The 21830-nt window shown below is 48.3% G+C and overlaps 1 protein-coding gene across 3 annotated transcripts in view; it reads left to right on the top strand.

Moving 5' to 3' along the window:
- The window catches only part of PBXIP1 (PBX homeobox interacting protein 1), a 60152-nt gene that overhangs the window by 31612 nt on the left and 6710 nt on the right, over positions 1-21830 (top strand). For all 3 annotated transcript variants that reach the window (XM_077255616.1, XM_077255625.1, XM_077255634.1), the window contains exons 5-8: positions 19216-19428; positions 19559-19579; positions 19661-19737; positions 21459-21584. In XM_077255616.1, the coding sequence (XP_077111731.1) occupies positions 19216-19428; positions 19559-19579; positions 19661-19737; positions 21459-21584 (437 nt within the window). The remainder of the gene's footprint in view (positions 1-19215; positions 19429-19558; positions 19580-19660; positions 19738-21458; positions 21585-21830) is intronic.

Here is a 21830-nt window from a genome sequence, read left to right on the forward strand (position 1 = left end):
CTGATTACAATGTTGACCGGCATGGAAGTGACAGAGGAGCAAGGCTAAATAGCGACTCCCACATCCTGATGGAAACAGGTGAACAGAGGGGATGATGCACACCAGTTCAATTCCACCAGTGGCCACCGGGGGAGCCCAAAATCCAATTTCACAACAGTACCCCCCCCTCAAGGAGGGGGCACCGAACCCTCACCAGAACCACCAGGGCGATCAGGATGAGCCCTATGAAAGGCACGGACCAGATCGGAGGCATGAACATCAGAGGCAGTCACCCAAGAATTATCCTCCTTACCGTATCCCTTCCATTTGACCAGATACTGGAGTTTCCGTCTGGAAACACGGGAGTCCAAGATTTTTTCCACAACGTACTCCAACTCGCCCTCAACCAACACCGGAGCAGGAGGCTCAACGGAAGGCACAACCGGTACCTCATACCTGCGCAATAATGACCGATGAAAAACATTATGAATAGAAAAAGATGCAGGGAGGTCCAAACGGAAGGACACAGGGTTAAGAATCTCCAATATCTTGTACGGGCCGATGAACCGAGGCTTAAACTTGGGAGAAGAAACCCTCATAGGGACAAAACGAGAAGACAACCACACCAAGTCCCCAACACAAAGCCGAGGACCAACCTGACGCCGGCAGTTGGCAAAAAGCTGAGTCTTCTCCTGGGACAACTTCAAATTGTCCACTACCTGCCCCCAAATCTGATGCAACCTCTCCACCACAGCATCCACTCCAGGACAATCCGAAGATTCCACCTGACCAGAAGAAAATCGAGGATGAAACCCCGAATTACAGAAAAAGGGAGACACCAAGGTGGCAGAGCTGGCCCGATTATTGAGGGCAAACTCCGCTAAAGGCAAAAAAGCAACCCAATCATCCTGATCTGCAGACACAAAACACCTCAAATATGTCTCCAAGGTCTGATTCGTCCGCTCGGTCTGGCCATTAGTCTGAGGATGGAAAGCAGACGAGAAAGACAAATCTATGCCCATCCTAGCACAGAATGCTCGCCAAAATCTAGACACGAATTGGGTACCTCTGTCAGAAACGATATTCTCCGGAATACCATGCAAACGGACCACATTTTGAAAAAACAGAGGAACCAACTCGGAAGAAGAAGGCAACTTAGGCAGGGGAACCAAATGGACCATCTTAGAGAAACGGTCACACACCACCCAGATGACAGACATCTTCTGAGAAACAGGAAGATCCGAAATAAAATCCATCGAGATGTGCGTCCAGGGCCTCTTCGGGATAGGCAAGGGCAACAACAATCCACTAGCCCGAGAACAACAAGGCTTGGCCCGAGCACAAACGTCACAAGACTGCACGAAGCCTCGCACATCTCGAGACAGGGAAGGCCACCAGAAGGACCTTGCCACCAAATCCCTGGTACCAAAGATTCCAGGATGACCTGCCAACGCAGAAGAATGAACCTCAGAAATGACTTTACTGGTCCAATCATCAGGAACAAACAGTCTACCAGGTGGGCAACGATCAGGTCTATCCACCTGAAACTCCTGCAAGGCCCGCCGCAGGTCTGGAGAAACGGCAGACAATATCACTCCATCCTTAAGGATACCTGTAGGTTCAGAATTACCAGGGGAGTCAGGCTCAAAACTCCTAGAAAGGGCATCCGCCTTAACATTCTTAGAACCCGGCAGGTAGGACACCACAAAATTAAACCGAGAGAAAAACAACGACCAGCGCGCCTGTCTAGGATTCAGGCGTCTGGCGGACTCAAGATAAATTAGATTTTTGTGGTCAGTCAATACCACCACCTGATGTCTAGCCCCCTCAAGCCAATGACGCCACTCCTCAAAAGCCCACTTCATGGCCAAAAGCTCCCGATTCCCAACATCATAATTCCGCTCGGCGGGCGAAAATTTACGCGAGAAAAAAGCACAAGGTCTCATCACGGAGCAATCGGAACTTCTCTGCGACAAAACCGCCCCAGCTCCGATTTCAGAAGCGTCGACCTCAACCTGAAAAGGAAGAGCAACATCAGGCTGACGCAACACAGGGGCGGAAGAAAAGCGGCGCTTAAGCTCCCGAAAGGCCTCCACAGCAGCAGGGGACCAATCAGCAACATCAGCACCCTTCTTAGTCAAATCAGTCAATGGTTTAACAACATCAGAAAAACCAGCAATAAATCGACGATAAAAGTTAGCAAAGCCCAAAAATTTCTGAAGACTCTTAAGAGAAGAGGGTTGCGTCCAATCACAAATAGCCTGAACCTTGACAGGATCCATCTCGATGGAAGAGGGGGAAAAAATATATCCCAAAAAGGAAATCTTTTGAACCCCAAAAACGCATTTAGAACCCTTCACACACAAGGAATTAGACCGCAAAACCTGAAAAACCCTCCTGACCTGCTGGACATGAGAGTCCCAGTCATCCGAAAAAATCAAAATATCATCCAGATACACAATCATAAATTTATCCAAATAATCACGGAAAATGTCATGCATAAAGGACTGAAAGACTGAAGGGGCATTTGAAAGACCAAAAGGCATCACCAAATACTCAAAGTGGCCCTCGGGCGTATTAAATGCGGTTTTCCACTCATCCCCCTGCTTAATTCGCACCAAATTATACGCCCCACGGAGATCTATCTTAGAGAACCACTTGGCCCCCTTTATGCGAGCAAACAAATCAGTCAGCAGTGGCAACGGATATTGATATTTAACCGTGATTTTATTCAAAAGCCGATAATCAATACACGGCCTCAAAGAGCCATCTTTCTTAGCCACAAAGAAAAAACCGGCTCCTAAGGGAGATGACGAAGGACGAATATGTCCCTTTTCCAAGGACTCCTTTATATATTCTCGCATAGCAGCATGTTCAGGCACAGACAGATTAAATAAACGACCCTTAGGGTATTTACTACCCGGAATCAAATCTATGGCACAATCGCACTCCCGGTGCGGAGGTAATGAACCAAGCTTAGGTTCTTCAAAAACGTCACGATATTCAGTCAAGAATTCAGGAATCTCAGAGGGAATAGATGATGAAATGGAAACCACAGGTACGTCCCCATGCGTCCCCTTACATCCCCAGCTTAACACAGACATAGCTTTCCAGTCAAGGACTGGGTTATGAGATTGCAGCCATGGCAATCCAAGCACCAACACATCATGTAGGTTATACAGCACAAGAAAGCGAATAATCTCCTGGTGATCCGGATTAATCCGCATAGTTACTTGTGTCCAGTATTGTGGTTTATTGCTAGCCAATGGGGTGGAGTCAATCCCCTTCAGGGGTATAGGAGTTTCAAGAGGCTCCAAATCATACCCACAGCGTTTGGCAAAGGACCAATCCATAAGACTCAAAGCGGCGCCAGAGTCGACATAGGCATCCGCGGTAATAGATGATAAAGAACAAATCAGGGTCACAGATAGAATAAACTTAGACTGTAAAGTGCCAATTGAAACAGACTTATCAAGCTTCTTAGTACGCTTAGAGCATGCTGATATAACATGAGTTGAATCACCGCAATAGAAGCACAACCCATTTTTTCGTCTAAAATTCTGCCGTTCACTTCTGGACAGAATTCTATCACATTGCATATTCTCTGGCGTCTTCTCAGTAGACACCGCCAAATGGTGCACAGGTTTGCGCTCCCGCAGACGCCTATCGATCTGGATAGCCATTGTCATGGACTCATTCAGACCCGCAGGCACAGGGAACCCCACCATAACATCCTTAATGGCATCAGAGAGACCCTCTCTGAAATTCGCCGCCAGGGCGCACTCATTCCACTGAGTAAGCACAGCCCATTTACGGAATTTCTGGCAGTATATTTCAGCTTCGTCTTGCCCCTGAGATAGGGACATCAAGGCCTTTTCCGCCTGAAGTTCTAACTGAGGTTCCTCATAAAGCAACCCCAAGGCCAGAAAAAACGCATCCACATCGAGCAACGCAGGATCCCCTGGAGCCAATGCAAAAGCCCAATCCTGAGGGTCGCCCCGGAGCAAGGAAATCACAATCCTGACCTGCTGAGCAGGATCTCCAGCAGAGCGAGATTTCAGGGACAAAAACAACTTGCAATTATTTTTGAAATTTTGAAAGCAAGATCTATTCCCCGAGAAAAATTCAGGCAAAGGAATTCTAGGTTCAGATATAGGAACCTGAACAACAAAATCTTGTAAATTTTGAACTTTCGTGGTGAGATTATTCAAACCTGCAGCTAAACTCTGAATATCCATTTTAAACAGGTGAACACAGAGCCATTCCAGGATTAGAAGGAGAGAGAGAGAGAAAGGCTGCAATATAGGCAGACTTGCAAGAGATTCAACTACAAGCACACTCAGAACTGAAGGGAAAAAAAAAAAAAAAAAATCTTCAGCAGACTTCTCTTTTCTCTCCTTTCTCTGTCAATTAATTTAACCCTTCGGGGCCGGTCAAACTGTTATGGTTCTCAATGGCAAGAGAACATAGCCCAGCAAACATAAGAACTAGCTCTTGGAAGGATGGAAACTAAACTGACCATGAACTAAACCTGCCGCACAACTAACAGTAGCCGGGTAGCGTTGCCTGCGTTTTATCCCTAGACGCCCAGCGCCGGCCGGAGGACTAACTAATCCTGGCAGAGGAAAATATAGTCTTGGCTCACCTCTAGAGAAATTTCCCCGAAAGGCAGACAGAGGCCCCCACATATATTGGCGGTGATTTTAGATGAAATGACAAACGTAGTATGAAAATAGGTTTAGCAAAATTGAGGTCCGCTTACTAGATAGCAGGAAGACAGAAAGGGCACTTTCATGGTCAGCTGAAAACCCTATCAAAACACCAAAACGAAACTACAGCTGTGAACTGGAACAAAATGCAAAAACAAACAAGGACTAAAGTCCAACTTAGCTGGGAGTTGTCTAGCAGCAGGAACATGCACAGAAAGGCTTCTGATTACAATGTTGACCGGCATGGAAGTGACAGAGGAGCAAGGCTAAATAGCGACTCCCACATCCTGATGGAAACAGGTGAACAGAGGGGATGATGCACACCAGTTCAATTCCACCAGTGGCCACCGGGGGAGCCCAAAATCCAATTTCACAACACCGGCCCCTCAGGTCAATATCATAACTGCTGCCTGTTTGATTGGGCCACGGCCGCACCCCCAATGAATACATTATTTTCTCTTGAGATACGTGTGAAAAGGTTCTCAGGAATAGCTGCCCTCCGGCCGCAATTAGCATCTCCCCTCCAAGACCTAGAAGGTGCCAAATGTTCCTTTTCTTCTTGGCCTTAGCTAGACCTCCTGGTGAGATATGGAGACACAATTCCTACTCGTCCCAAGGAAGTACCTATTAACACCTAGGTGCGACTTGCCTTCAGGACAGATGTTACTTCATCACTAGTCACACATATAACCCTAGACATAGGCCACTACACACATATAGATATATATACACATATTTCACCACACCCCTCCTGACACAAGGTGTCACGGGGCTTCCGCGACAGAGAGGTTCCAGAGAACCGCAGCGCTCTGGGCCTCGTTCACACACAGTGAACAGAAGCTCTTCACCTGTATTCTAACCTGGCTGCTTTGTGCTAGCAGTGCAGGAGTTAACCTTATTGCTGAGTTGCTGAGAGCTGGGTCTCTCAGCTGAAGTGGATCTTGTAATCTGATCCTCTATATAGACCCAGTCCTGACTTCAGCTATTGTCAGTGATCAGTTCTACTGCCTGGCTTGAAGGTTGAAGGAGCGTAGTGTTGGAGTTGGAGGTTTATTTACAGAGATTGGTGTCTGCTGTTTTGGTTGCATGTAAAACCTGTTTTCCTTCCTAGTTTATTCCTTCTCTTCCCTTCTCTGTGTTTCCTCTGTGGTTGTGTGAGCATTTGGTGAGTTTGAGACTTTTAGGCTACTTTCACACTAGCGTTTACCTGATCTGCGGCAGGCTGCGGACTTCCTCTGTGAAGCCCCGCCCTCGGCCGCACCTCCGCCGCTAGCTCCGCTTACTTCTGCATGCGCCCCGCATGCGACCTCCGTACCTATCTTTAACATTAGGTACGCAGGTCGTGCGGCTGTATGCGGATGCTGCCGCATGCGTCGTCTTGACGATGCGGAAAAAAAAAATGCTACAGGCTGCATCCTACGCTGGTCGCCGCATCGTCAAAACGACGCATGCGGCAGCATCCGCATACAGCCGCACGACCTGCGTACCTAATGTTAAAGATAGGTACGGAGGTCGCATGCAGGCCGCATGCAGAAGTAGGCGGAGCTAGCGGCCGAGGGCGGGGCTTCACGGAGGAAGACCGCAGCCTGCCGCAGATCAGGTAAACGCTAGTGTGAAAGTAGCCTTAGTTACCTTGTCTGTTTACCCTGTGGTTTGTTATAGTTACACTGGTGCAGTCCACCTCCTTTTGGGGGGAGAGGGGGCCCCTGATAGGGTAAACTCAGGAGACAGGGATACGCTGGCGGCTCACGCCTCCTAACCATCATAGGTACCCCTGAGATAAGGGAAAGCCAGGGCCCCATTATTGTGGCAGGGTCAGGTGCGGGTCCCAGTACGCCGTTCTGCCCCTTTAGGCTTACTACAGCATGGCACTGTTATACTGCACCCACATAGGAGAGGCTCATGCTGCCCCCTCCTGACACAAGGCTTACTACAGCATGGCTGTGTTATACTGCACCTACATAGGAGAGGCTCGTGCTGCCCCCTCGTGACACAAGGCTTACTACAGCACGGCACTGTTATACTGCACCTACATAGGAGAGGCTTGTGCTGCCCCCTCCTGACACAAGGCTTACTGCAGCATGGCACTGTTATACTGCACCTACATAGGAGAGGCTCGTGCTGCCCCCTCCTGACACAAGGCTTACTGCAGCATGGCTCTGTTATATTGCACCTACATAGGAGAGGCTCGTGCTGCCCCCTCCTGACACAAGGCTTACTACAGCATGGCTCTGTTATAAGGCACCTACATAGGAGAGGCTCGTGCTGCCCTCTCCTGACACAAGGCTTACTACAGCATGGCTCTGTTATACTGCACCTACATAGGAGAGGCTCGTGCTGCCCCCTCCTGACACAAGGCTTACTACAGCATGGCTCTGTTATACTGCACCTACATAGGAGAGGCTCGTGCTGCCCCCTCCTGACACAAGGCTTACTACAGCATGGCTCTGTTATACTGCACCTACATAGGAGAGGCTCGTGCTGCCCCCTCCTGACACAAGGCTTACTACAGCATGGCTCTGTTATACTGCACCTACATAGGAGAGGCTCGTGCTGCCCCCTCCTGACACAATGCTTACTACAGCACGGCACTGTTATACGGCACCTACATAGGAGAGGCTCGTGCTGCCCCCTCCTGACACAAGGCTTACTACAGCATGGCTCTGTTATACGGCACCTACATAGGAGAGGCTCGTGCTGCCCCCTCCTGACACAAGGCTTACTACAGCATGGCTCTGTTATACGGCACCTACATAGGAGAGGCTCGTGCTGTCCCCTCCTGACACAAGGCTTACTACAGCATGGCTCTGTTATACTGCACCTACATAGGAGAGGCTCGTGCTGCCCCCTCCTGACACAAGGCTCCCTACAGCATGGCACTGTTATACTGCACCTACATAGGAGAGGTTCGTGCTGCCCTCTCCTGTCACAAGGCTTACTACAGCATGGCACTGTTATACTGCACCTGTCGGGGTCGTAAAACGACAATTTATCCTCATTCACCAGTCATTCCAAATTGTAATGTGAGCGCAGAACTTCTGGTACCGGAAAAAGAAATGATTCAGACACGTAGCTGATTCAATCTTTGCTAATGCTCTTGCGTTCACCTCAGTGAGGAGCCGAGCAGCAACTAACTTTATTCTTGAATACACAGTACTATTGTTTAGGAAAAAGGAATGCATTAGGCGGAGTTTAAGCAGCATACATCTAGTGCTCAGTCTCTCTCTGATTCGTCAGGACATCTTCGATGGTTACTTCTTTCTTCACATTCCAGAGTTATCTTTTTCAAGAGAAATAAACTTAACTCTTCACATTCTAAACTGAAATGAAAAATGAACACTGGCGGCCATCTTTAAATACAATTACATTTGCATTATCTAGCAGATAGGAAAAACTTATTGTTTCACAGTATAAGAGTATAAAAGTACAAAAAGATATATAAGAAATATATTTTCACCTTGACAATCCCCCCTAAACACTAAGTTTTTCCCTTAAAGAAAGATCCTTCGAGACTGTCCATGTGATGGGAAAAGGGGAGGTGGATTTCTTCATCCAGACACCTCAGAAACTCTCCCCTAGCGAGAGGCCTCCAGGCAGCTGAACCCTTCACTAACCTCACATGGAGTTCTCCCACTGTCCCTAAACTAAATCTCTTAGCATCATCTGAGAATGGGGGGTTTTGTCTACTCTCTTGAGAGGAATATACTTCGGGATCTCCCCTGGATCAGTACCATCGTACTCTGGTGGGTCTACTTCTTGATTGAGGAAGGTGTCAGTCGGAGTTGCTTTGGCAATAACCTTTTTGTACAAGGGAATAACACAACAGAGGATTATCGATCCAATTACAAGGAGGGCAATCAGTACTAAACAAGCTTGTTGAAGGAATCCCTCGATCCCACCTAACCAACTGGAGAAGAAAGATGTGTCTATTCCAGCATACATGACACATCGTCTTATTGTCCTAATTTGTTCAACTTCTTTAGAAACCTTCAGGTCTTTCGGATCTACATTTCGCCATTCAGGTCTGGCTGTCTATATTTCGTCTCGTAAGTCTTTGGTCATACCGTCAATGAATGTATTTACCAATACTTTAACATCAAGTGGGTTTATGGGACTGTACCCCATGTCTTCCCATTTCAGCTGTAACCGTCCAAAGTATAGCTCTACACTCTCTCCTTTGTCACATTTGTAGAAAATCTTAATTTGCGTCCTAGCACGTCACCTGTTTTTGTGCTCACTAACTACCTAGGCCTGCCTAGGTGGATTTATACATCTATCATATGGTCATTATTTGTCTGTAGAATGAGAAGGGTTGGTTCTCAGGGTCAGCCAATTGTTTTTGCGTAGCTAGCTAGTCAGTGGGCCTCCAGGGATAATACTCCTGTATCTGTCTTACCCTACCTGATGTGGTTGGTTCTCTGGTGGTGGGGGCGACATGACATGCTGGTCTACAGCTCCTTCCCAAAAGGATTACTGTCAGCCTACTCCTAAAAGTTAATGTCCCCACTATCCACCAACCACAATCCTGTGTCAGCTTCTTATATCACTGCATGTGATGTTGTCTGGACAGGATTCAGTGTAATTCTCTTAGGTCGGGTTGCAGCACGGGTCATACAAGTGTTAGGGCCCAAATCCTCAACTATACCCTGGAAGGCATCACAGCTATAATTGACAAATCTTTGTTCACTGTAATATATATATTTGATCCATTCAACATTTTTATTAATCTGCACCTGTGGGATTATAGAAGCAATGCCGGCATAAATCTGGTTCTGGGCTTTAAAACTGGTCAGGCACCTCCCCTTGGCACTCCAATGGTATCAATATATATTAGTGGATCTTCTTCATAACTCATGTGGCGCTGATCAAGGCTTCTCCTCTTTCTGTAGGTTCATCAGGTATCTTTGGTGTACATATATTGTGTATATTTAATTAGCAAATCAGTATCTAGAGAACTGTTCCCTTTGCAGAAACCTGTCTTGAAGATCCCTACTAGTGTACCTGTGGTGTCGTGGGAATTATAGCAGGTGTAATTGTCAGCTAATACGGTTACTTTCTCCTGGAACCTTTAGTTTGGGTTCCTTATGAAATAGTGGGACATAATCTGGGCAATCAGTGGGCTTCAAACCTTTCAGCAGATTCATGACACAGGCAGTGGTGTCGTCATCAGGAAAAAGCAATGCATGTGTGTATAGGTGTGTATTCGCAGCAGCACAAGCAATACATCCTACAAAGATATTCTGGACTCTTACATTATATCTCACCCATTCTAACCATAGATTTTTTTCCTTGGGGCTGTTTGTGTTTCTATGGAGAAAACCTCTTGCCAACTGAGACCTGGAATGGGTATCACTTCATTGACTACATTCTTCAAACGCTCACCTGGGCCTGTCTTAGCTGTACTGGTAACAGGGGCTTTGGTTGGTCTGAAGCTAATATCCTGGAGCTGTATATGGCCTAAATTCCCATGGTATCCACTACTAAATACATAATTATAATGCCTTCCCAGTACAAATGTCTGCAGGTCAGCAGATTGGGGGCTTTCAAGATTTAGGAGGAGGGGGTGACAGCTTTTACCCCATTTACAGCCCCTAAGTGGTTGCAGAAGGGCTGTTAGATGCATTCTCCCACGAAGACTCCTACCCGTCCCATCCTTGGGAACATGGCTTCACTAGGTTTATATCCCCAATCATCTCCCGTATTCCAGGCAGCATCTGTCTAATAATAACAGTTATTGTTGTCATTTCTGGTAACACATATATAAAACTGGATGATCCTCTCTACCACCCGTCCAGTCTCAAGGCACTTGACTACATCACAGAAATCAAATCGTCAGATATTCACCGGGGCTGTCAGGTTTACCCAGAGAATAGTGGGACCTTAGTATTTTCATTTACATTAGGGGCCGAGAAGGTAGGGGCGAGGATGGCCCCCATTTCCAGGATCAAAAACAACAGCAACATTTCCCTTCAGTCACTACTGTGACTAAACACTGGTTCGGTCTCTTTTACAATGTGAGGCGTGGATCCGGGTGCTCTTTCCTTCAAGTTTTACTGCAGTGGGGGTGACCAGGATCACCGTGTGAAGTCCTTCAAATCTCGGATGAAGACAATCTCTGCCCACAAACTTTTTCACATACACCAGGTCTCCTGGCACAAAGGGATGGTGTTCAGGAACCTTGTCTGGGTCTGGAAGAGAACTGAAGACAGTTAAATGCACTTTGGCAAGGTGTCCATGTAAGGCCTGCACATAGCTAGTCAAGTCCTGGTACTTGAGCTACAACTGTTGTGGAAAGAAACATTCAAGATTGGGGCTCCTGCCAAACAGAATCTTATACGGTGACAGTCCTGTCTTCCTGTTTGGGGTATATCTTACTGAAAACAAAGCTAGAGGAAGGCATTCTGTCCATGGTTTACCAGTCTCTGTCATTGCCTTCTGGATTTTAAACTTAAGACTTCCATTTAGTCTCTCCACTTTTCCACTGCTCTGCGGATGGTATGGACTATGCAATGCTTGACTTACCCCCAGTGCTGCAATTACCTCTGACATGATCTCTCCAGCAAAATGGGAACCCTGATCGCTTTCAATGACTTCAGGAACTCCATACCTGCATATGATCTCAGCCATCAATTTCTTCACCGTTGTCTTAGCCGTAGCTTTGGCAACTGGGTAGGCTTCTGGCCAACCTGAAAATAAATCAATGCAGACCAACACATACTCATACGTCCCTACCCTGGGTAACTGAATATAATCAATCTGCAGTCTCTGGAATTGGTTAAAGGGGCCGGGGAGTGTGTTTGGATGGAGTTTTCACTGTCCTACCCTGATTATGTGTGGCACATATCATGCAGCTCTGTACCTGCCTTTCTGCGCAGGTGGAAAACCCGGGGGCAATCCATTGTTTCTGTAGGGTGTCACACATGGCCGTCTTCGAGTGGTGCACATTCCCGTGCAGAACCTGTGCCATCATTGGGTACAGTACCTGTGGTAGGCAGACCTTTTCACCCCTCCCCCATAGTCCAGTGACGGTATCAGAGCAAGCCCCTATCTTTTGCCACCTATTTTTCTCCTCCTTACTTGCCTGTTCTTGTAACTGGGCTAAGATGTCTTTCAACACAAGTGGAGATGGTGGGGTGTCTAGGTGATGTACTTGAGAGGCTACAGGAGTGCTTGCTGCTTTCTTGGCAGCCTGGTCTGCCAGTGCGTTACCCTTTTGTCCGTCCATCAGTGCCTTTGGTATGTGCCTTTACCTTTATGATGCCTGATTGGGTGGGAAACTGTAGTGCATTCATAAGTTGCTGGACTGCCTCAGCATGTTTAAAGGGGTGGCCATTTGCTGTCAGGAAAGCCCTGGCTCTCCAGATAGGCCCATAATCGTGTGCAATGCCAAAAGCATACCTACAATCAGTGTAGATATTTACAGTCTTACCTTCTGCTAGTTTGCACGCTTCTGTAAGCGCCTTGAGCTTCTGCTTCTTGTGCAGACATATGAGCTGGCATTGACTCTGCCTTGATTACCTCATGTTCTGAGACCACAGCATATCTGGTACAGTAGCGTCCTCGGTCATCTTGGTGACGGGATCCATCTACAAAAAGCTCAAAATCAGCATTAGAATAGGCACACTAGAAACCAGCCGTTTCCTGAGACATCAATTCTAGACAATCATGTGGTTTGGAAACCTAATCTTGTTCCTCTGGATCCATTCTAGAAAGAAAAAGAGTGTCCTTGCTCATGTCACCTACTCCTTATGTCACCTACTCCTCCCCCCTTTGGATCCAGGGGAACTAGGTGAAGAGTAGCGGGGTTCAGGACAGTGCACCTTTTCAAAGTCACATTAGTAGGCATGAGAATAGCACACCGAAGTCGCAGCTGTCCAGCCATGGACATGTGGCTAGGTTGTACTTGGTTAAGGATACTATATACATTGTGTAGGGTGTGGACCATCAGTGGATAATCCAAAACAATCTCTGAAGATTTGTGTAGCAATAGCTGGACAGACAACACAGCCCAAACACATGAGAAACTTCCCTCTTGCCACTTTATCCTGGCGGCCGCTGTAATAAACAACAGATCTCTGTTTGTCTCCATGAAGCTGAATCAGCACACCTGTAGCATGTCCTGCAGGTGAGCTCTGTCTGCAATACTGTACGGCAGTGCTCGGGTGTCTTGCAATCATATACGGGGCCTGCAATGTGTAACACTATATCACAGGGCAAATTCCCTCTTTGGGTGGACATAGCGTCTCCTGGATGCAAGGGGCCATGAGCGGCAAGGTAGGCCTGACACTCTTGGGCTATAACTGGGCTTCCTTTTTCTAGCTATCTGTTGAGCCAAACAACCTCTATGTGACAGGGTAGAGTTAGCTGGGTTCACTATGGCTCCTACCTGGTGGGTAATTATGTCCCCATACCCTACTGAGAAAAGAACCTGGGATTCCTGAGGTGTGATATAGTAGCGTGAATGACAGGGGAACCAAACTTCAGATTCCTAGAAAGTCTGGCCTTGTAAGTGTGAAGGTTTCACGGGAAGAGGAGATGTAGAGGCCTTTCCGGGCTGGGAGGTCTGGCATTTACACCGATTAAAGCAAGCTCTTGGTCTGAAAATTGACATGGGGCTAGGGAGGGAGTTAGATTCCTATACAGGGTTAAAGGCGTATTGGAGTGTGAAGCTGGACTCACATGTACGATAGGAGGGGGCAGAAGCTGGAGTCTGTTACATGGAGATAAGAAACACTGACCTCGCAGCTGCAGCGGTGGGGGCCAGTGAGCGAGCAAGAATCACTACGGCTAGTGATTTAACCCCTGCCTTTCTTGCTGGGCTAAATTATTTTGGAAACTTTTTACTATTTTCAATACATCATCCGGAGTGGAAATTTCAATATCGGATCTACTACAAAAAGGTATGAATGGGCTTTTTATTACAATGGGAATCCCAGATCTTTAAATACTACCATAAGACACCCATAGAACTTCTCGGCAGTCCAGGATATATTGGTGCCTTTTACCAATCTTTCAATTACTTACAAGTTTTCATCTAAGACTAGGCAGGTCTATTTCACTTTCAATTTCATACAGTACTTAAATCTCTCAGTGTGTACTAAACCAAGGACAGAGAAAACTTTGGAATGCAATACATTGCCCCCCTTTCTGTAGCCCACAGCACCGAGGGGAAAAATTGCAAGCAGGTCGCGCAGGGGCACACACAGCCCCTCCCATCCAGCACTGCATTCCTCAGCGAGTCAGCACAGAAGGGAGAACACAAAAACCCAGCTCTTTGCCCCCCTTACTCCAGCACGTAGCGCAGATAAGGAGAAAGAAGAAGAAGAACTGACAAAGAAATCTCGCAGCGGTCTGCTCAGCCCCTCCCCTACACTACATAGCACTGATACAAAGCTCCGTATCCTCTACAAAGTCACAAATTACAGCAGTTTTCAGACTAAATTTCTACAAAACTTTCCTATAATCCTCCGTGGTCTGGGCGGAGCCCCAAGGACGGTCCGTACGCACACACAAGGCAGGTCTCCACCCAGATTGGATTCTGCACAACACAAACAGGACACACCTTCACTTCTGGAGATCTCTTTCCGCCGCCATTACAGGGCGCTGGCTGAGACTGCATTTTCATCATCAGTGGCACGGCGGCCATTTTACACTCTGTAAGATCACAGTTCAAAGGCATTTTATAACCAAATACGGGTTCTGTATTCTCTGATCCTTCCTCTCAACCTATTTTCATCCTTTGTTCTTTAAGCCTCGCGCAACTCGCAGATAAGCTTCTTGACTGTCTCTTGCCCTCCCGTGACCATTGTCTTGACTTCCACGGCATCCTCATCTAACTTGTGGGGCACAGACTTCTTTTGCTGTAAGATACGCAGCTTGGCTCCCAGGATACTATGGTTTTCTGCAGTAAAACCACTGGCAGCGATCTTCAACACTGATATTCTAAAAACACGGAGCCTCTCGCTCAACGTATAAGAAAAAGAGCCTCGCGCTCAATATTTCCATCCCTAACCTGAACAACAGTGATTAACAGACTATCCTGCCACGATATCCCAAACAGTCGGGAGGCAGCCTCCTAATGAGACCCCTCCACAAAAATTCTGGTGGTCCCATACGGAGCGTCTTAATTACCTGTTTCTGGTGGTCCTGTTCCGGGACGTCTTAATTACCTATTTCTGGTGGCTCCATACGGGGCGTCTTAATTACCTATTTGTACTCAAAATTCTGGTGGTCCCCCACTTGGGACGTCTTAATTACCGGTTAGTACAATATCACAGAGGCTGCGTCTCCTATCCCTTTCTCTAAGCTGCCCCACAATCTACAACTGGCACAATTTTTCACTCCACTTCACTACTAGACAATAGTCACGGGTAGGATGGTTGAATGGAGTACAATGACCGATGGAGGAGGTGTGGTGTACAGAGGTCGCACAGGATGCGACGTCTCTCAGTTGCTGGTTCAGAGCGTGGCACAGGATCACGTTTGATCTCACCACTCGATCATTCACCTCCCGGACCCAAGGAGACTACAGACAAACCAATAACGGCTGAGACACTAGCAAGTGTGACATATACAGTGTACATGATCGCCACTTACCGTGTTCGGAGGGTGATCAGTCCTCGAGGTCAGCCACTACGGGTATCATCCACAGACATCCAGGCATGGGTCCAGGGGGTCTCGGATCGCTGGCCACGCCCCCCGTTGGGCTGCCAAAATTGTCGGGGTCGTAAAACGACAATTTATCCTCATTCACCAGTCATTCCAAATTGTAATGTGAGCGCAGAACTTCTGGTACCGGAAAAAGAAATGATTCAGACACGTAGCTGATTCAATCTTTGCTAATGCTCTTGCGTTCACCTCAGTGAGGAGCCGAGCAGCAACTAACTTTATTCTTGAATACACAGTACTATTGTTTAGGAAAAAGGAATGCATTAGGCGGAGTTTAAGCAGCATACATCTAGTGCTCAGTCTCTCTCTGATTCGTCAGGACATCTTCGATGGTTACTTCTTTCTTCACATTCCAGAGTTATCTTTTTCAAGAGAAATAAACTTAACTCTTCACATTCTAAACTGAAATGAAAAATGAACACTGGCGGCCATCTTTAAATACAATTACATTTGCATTAGCTAGCAGATAGGAAAAACTTATTGTTTCACAGTATAAGAGTATAAAAGTACAAAAAGATATATAAGAAATATATTTTCACCTTGACACACCTACATAGGAGAGGCTCGTGCTGCCCCCTCCTGACACAAAGCTTACTGCAGCAGGGCACTGTTATACGGCACCTACATAGGAGAGGTTCGTGCTGCCCCCTCCTGACACAAGGCTTACTACAGCATGGCACTGTTATACGGCACCTACATAGGAGAGGCTCGTGCTGCCCCCTCCTTACACAAGGCTTACTACAGCATGGCACTGTTATACTGCACCTACATAGGAGAGGCTCGTGCTGCCCCCTCCTGACACAAGGCTTACTGCAGCATGGCTCTGTTATACGGCACCTACATAGGAGAGGTTCGTGCTGCCCCCTCCTGACACAAGGCTTACTACAGCATGGCTCTGTTATACTGCACCTACATAGGAGAGGCTCGTGCTGCCCCCTCCTGACACAAGGCTTACTACAGCATGGCACTGTTATACTGCACCTACATAGGAGAGGCTCGTGCTGCCCCCTCCTGACACAAGGCTTACTACAGCATGGCTCTGTTATACTGCACCTACATAGGAGAGGCTCGTGCTGCCCCCTCCTGTCACAAGGCTTACTACAGCGCGGCACTATTATACTGCACCTACATAGGAGAGGCTCGTGCTGCCCCCTCCTGTCACAAGGCTTACTACAGCGCGGCACTATTATACTGCACCTACATAGGAGAGGCTCGTGCTGCCCCCTCCTGACACAAGGCTTACTGCAGCACGGCACTGTTATACGGCACCTACATAGGAGAGGTTCGTGCTGCCCCCTCCTGACACAAGGCTTACTACAGCATGGCTCTGTTATACTGCACCTACATAGGAGAGGTTCGTGCTGCCCCCTCCTTACACAAGGCTTACTACAGCATGGCACTGTTATACTGCACCTACATAGGAGAGGCTCGTGCTGCCCCCTCCTGACACAAGGCTTACTGCAGCATGGCTCTGTTATACGGCACCTACATAGGAGAGGTTCGTGCTGCCCCCTCCTGACACAAGGCTTACTACAGCATGGCTCTGTTATACTGCACCTACATAGGAGAGGCTCGTGCTGCCCTCTCCTGACACAAGGCTTACTACAGCATGGCTCTGTTATACTGCACCTACATAGGAGAGGCTCGTGCTGCCCCCTCCTGACACAAGGCTTACTACAGCATGGCTCTGTTATACGGCACCTACATAGGAGAGGCTCGTGCTGCCCCCTCCTGACACAAGGCTTACTACAGCATGGCACTGTTATACTGCACCTACATAGGAGAGGCTCGTGCTGCCCCCTCCTGACACAAGGCTTACTACAGCATGGCTCTGTTATACTGCACCTACATAGGAGAGGCTCGTGCTGCCCCCTCCTGTCACAAGGCTTACTACAGCATGGCTCTGTTATACTGCACCTACATAGGAGAGGCTCGTGCTGCCCCCTCTTGACACAAGGCTTACTGCAGCATGGCACTGTTATACTGCACCTACATAGGAGAGGCTCGTGCTGCCCCCTCCTGTCACAAGGCTTACTACAGCATGGCTCTTTTATACTGCACCTACATAGGAGAGGCTCGTGCTGCCCCCTCCTGACACAAGGCTTACTGCAGCATGGCACTGTTATACTGCACCTACATAGGAGAGGTTCGTGCTGCCCCCTCCTGACACAAGGCTTACTACAGCATGGCTCTGTTATACTGCACCTACATAGGAGAGGCTCGTGCTGCCCCCTCCTGACACAATGCTTACTACAGCATGGCACTGTTATACTGCACCTACATAGGAGAGGCTCGTGCTGCCCCCTCCTGACACAAGGCTTACTACAGCATGGCACTGTTATACGGCACCTACATAGGAGAGGTTCGTGCTGCCCCCTCCTGACACAAGGCTTACTACAGCATGGCACTGTTATACGGCACCTACATAGGAGAGGCTCGTGCTGCCCCCTCCTGACACAATGCTTACTACAGCATGGCACTGTTAGGGTATGTGTCCACGTTCAGGAAACGCTGCGTTTTTGACGCAGCGCTGAGCCGCAGCGTCAAAAACGCAGCGTCCAGATGTTACAGCATAGTGGAGGGGATTTAATGAAATCCCGACTCCACTATGCGTTAAAAAGCGCATGCGTTTTTGCCGCGAAAACAGACATGCGGTGCTTTTTTTTTCAAAACGCAGCATGTTGCTACAATGAGCAAAACACGCAGGAACACCGCAGGTGACCTGCCAGTGACCTCAGGTGCATTTTTGGTCAGGATTTTACCTGCATAAAATCCTCACCAAAGCCTGAAGCAATCCTGAACGTGGACACATACCCTTAGGGTATGTGCACACGTCAGGATTTCTTGCAGAAATTTCTTTTTTTTGCGTTTTTCCCCGTTTTTTTCGCGTTTTTTTTTAGCATTTTGCAAGCGTAATTAGCTTGCAGAATGCTAAAGTTTTCCAAGCGATCTGTAGCATTGCTTGGAAAACTGATTGACAGGTTGGTCACACTTGTCAAACATAGTGTTTGACAAGTGTGACCAACTTTTTACTATAGATGCAGCCTATGCAGCATCAATAGTAAAAGATAGTGTTTAATAAAAAAAAAAAAAAAAAAAGGCTATACTCACCTTCTGCAGACAGCCGATCTCCTCAGCGGCTTCCGTTCCTATAGATGGTGTGTGTGTGCAGGACCTTCGATGACGTCGCAGTCACGTGACCGCGACGTCATCGCGGTCATGTGACCGCGACGTCATCGCAGGTCCTTCACACACACACCAGCTATAGGAACGGAAGCGGCAGCGTGCACCTGAGAGGCGGGAAGACTATTTTTTATTTTAATTCTTTTTTTTTTTTTTTACCAATTATATGGTGCCCTGTCCGTGGAGGAGAGTCTCCTCTCCTCCACCCTGGGTACCAACCGCACATGATCTGCTTACTTTCCGCATGGTGGGCACAGCCACATGCGGAAAGTAAGCAGATCAATGCTTTCCCAGGTGTGCGGAATCCCCGCAATACCGCAAATTTAATGAACATGTTGCTCTTTTTTCCGCGATGCGATCTTTTTCGCGGAAAAAAATGCAACATTTGCACAAGAAATGCGGAATACACTGAAAATAGTGGGAGGCATATGTAAGCGGTTTTTTTTGCGTTTTTTTCGCGTTTTTATAGCGAAAAACGCGAAAAATACTGAACGTGTGCACAAGGCCTTATACTGCACCTACATAGGATAAGCTCGTTCTGCCACCTCCTACACAAGGCGTTTTAAAGAATGGCTTCTACTTAGGATCCCCGTCCCCCATATCACTTAGATATAATTCTTCATGACACCTGCGTTCCTCCTTGTCTCTCATGCCCCCAAATATTCTGCCTCTGCAGGAGGGGATCTGGAAGAAGTGAGCTGCTCCAGTAGTGATGATGATGTAGAGGGTCTCAGGAAGCGCATGGGCCGTGGAGTTGCTCCTATCACTTTTGGTGACTGCGCAAGAGAGGCTGTACAGCAGGACACCGATGCTGGCTCTTCCACGAACCTCAATGCATTTTTCATTGCAGCCATTGGCCTCATCTGCATTAGTCTTCTTGTATTCTCCGGTAAGATTTGACCAGAGCTACCCCTTCTGCCTGCCTCCCATCTATTCAGCAATCCGTGTCTGATCCTGGGAATGGGTAATGGGGGGCCAGGTTTCTAATCTGTAGCTCATGGTCTCTTTCTTATCTGCAGGCAGCATCTTCAACACTGAGGGTGAGTTCAGCCTCCTCCATATCCAGTGAGTACAGGGCTGGTTGTAGGATGTAGGCTTATCTGAGTGTTCTTCCTCCCCAGATCCTCTGCAGACTGTTGTGTCTCGAAGTGTGAATGGAGGAGATAAGCAGCCTTTACAAGTCATCTCTGACATTCAGGTGAGTGTTTCCATCTTACGTGGGTTGAAGGGGGATCCATATTTATATAGAGTACTTCTGTGTGTGGCCCCCTGCGTTCAGGTACAGTGCTCCTGTGTGCTGCATCGCGTATTCAGGTACGGTGCTCCTGTGTGTCACCTTTTATGTTCAGTTATGGTGGTCTTGCGTGCCGCTCCGTGTCCAGGTACCATGCTCTTGTGTGCCACTCCCTGTCTTCAGGTACGGTGCTTCTGTGTGCCGCGTTATGTGTTCAGGTACGGTGCTCCTGTGTGTCACCTCTTATGTTCTGGTACGGTGCTCTTGTGGACCATGCTCCTGTGTTCAGGTACGGTGCTCCTGTGTGCCACCCCCTGTGTTCAGGCACGGTGCTCCTGTGTGCCGCATCATGTGTTCAGGTACGGTGCTCCTGTGTGTCACCTCTTGTGTTCTGGTACAGTGCTCTTGTGGACCATGCTCCTGTGTTCAGGTACGGTGCTCCTGTGTGCCACCCCCTGTGTTCAGATACGGTGCTCCTGTGTGCCACCCCCTGTGTTCAGGTACGGTGCTCCTGTGTGCCGCATCATGTGTTCAGGTACAGTGCTCTTGTTTGCCGCATCATGTGTTCAGGTACGATGCTCCTGTGTTCCACCTCTTGTGTTCTGTTACGGTGCTCTTGTGGACCGTGCTCCTGTGTGCCACCCCGTGTTCAGGTATCGTGGTCCTTTGTGCCACCTCTTGTGTTCAGGTACGGTGCTCGTTTGTACCGCCTCTTGTGTTCAGATACGGTGCTCCTCTGTTTCACCTCTTGTATTCAGGTATGCTGCTCCTGTGTGTCACCTCTTGTGTTCAGGTACGGTGCTACTGTGTGCCGCGTTGCATGTTCAGGTACGGTGCTCCTGTGTGCCACCCCCTGTGTTCAGGTACCGTGCCCCTACGTGCCACCCTGTGCTCAGGTACCATGCTCCTGTGTGCCACTCCCTGTGTTCAGGTACCGTGCTCCTGTGTGCCGCGTCACGTGTTTAGTTACGGTGCTCCTGTGTGTCACCTCTTGGGTTCAGGTATGGTGCTCATGTGTCCCACCCCCTGTGTTCAGGTACCGTGCTCCTGTGTGTCACCTCTTGTGTTCATGTATGGTGCTCTTGCGTGCAACCCCGTGTCCAAGTACCATGCTCCTGTTTGCCACTCCCTGTGTTCAGGTACGGTGCTCCTGTGTACCGCGTAACATGTTCAGGTATGGTGCTCCTGTGTGTTACCTCCTGTGTTCTGGTACGGTGCTCCTGTGTTCAGGTACTGTGCTACTGTGTGCCACCCCCTGTGTTCAGGTTCAGTGCTCCTGTGTTCAGGTACGGTGCTTCTGTGTGCCACCCCCTGTGTTCTGGTACAGTTCTCCTGTGTGCCACCCCCTGTGTTCAGGTATGGTGCTTCTGTGTGCCACCCCCTGTGTTCAGGTACGGTGCTTCTGTGTGCCACCCCCTGTGTTCAGGTACGGTTCTCCTGTGTGCCACCCCCTGTGTTCAGGTACGGTTCTCCTGTGTGCCACCCCGTGTTCAGGTACTGTTCTCCTGTGTGCCACCCCCTGTCTTCAGTTACGGTGCTCCTGTGCGCTACGCCCTGCGTTCAGGTACGGTGCTCCTGTGTGCCACCTCTTTTTCAGGTACGGAGCTTCAGCATGTGTTCTAAGGCGGTACATATTTTCATTGTTGCTTCTGTATGATTGTCTTTCACCTCGTATCTTCGGCTAGGAGTGGATCGAGCAGCACGTGGACCAGTTCACTGGGGATACGAGCAGCCTGCAGGTTATGAGTGGCCTCCTAGACAAGGTTGCTAAGGAAAACCAGGATATTCGGCACATGCAAGCCAAGCTCCAGGTGACCGAAGTCCAAAATATACTTCACTGATATGTGCAGGGCTTTGGAGTCAGTGTCCATTTTGGTGGAGTCAGTCGGTATAAAATGGACTGACTCCCATGCCTAAAATAAATAATAATAATCTTTATTTTTATATAGCGCTAACATATTCCGCAGCGCTTTACAGGTTGCACACATTATCGTCGCTGTCCCCGTTGCGGCTCACAATCTAAATTCCCTATCAGTATGTCTTTGGAATGTCACTTC

Source organism: Ranitomeya variabilis, chromosome 1, assembly GCF_051348905.1.
Source record: "Ranitomeya variabilis isolate aRanVar5 chromosome 1, aRanVar5.hap1, whole genome shotgun sequence".
In the NCBI taxonomy this organism is placed as follows: domain Eukaryota; kingdom Metazoa; phylum Chordata; class Amphibia; order Anura; family Dendrobatidae; genus Ranitomeya; species Ranitomeya variabilis.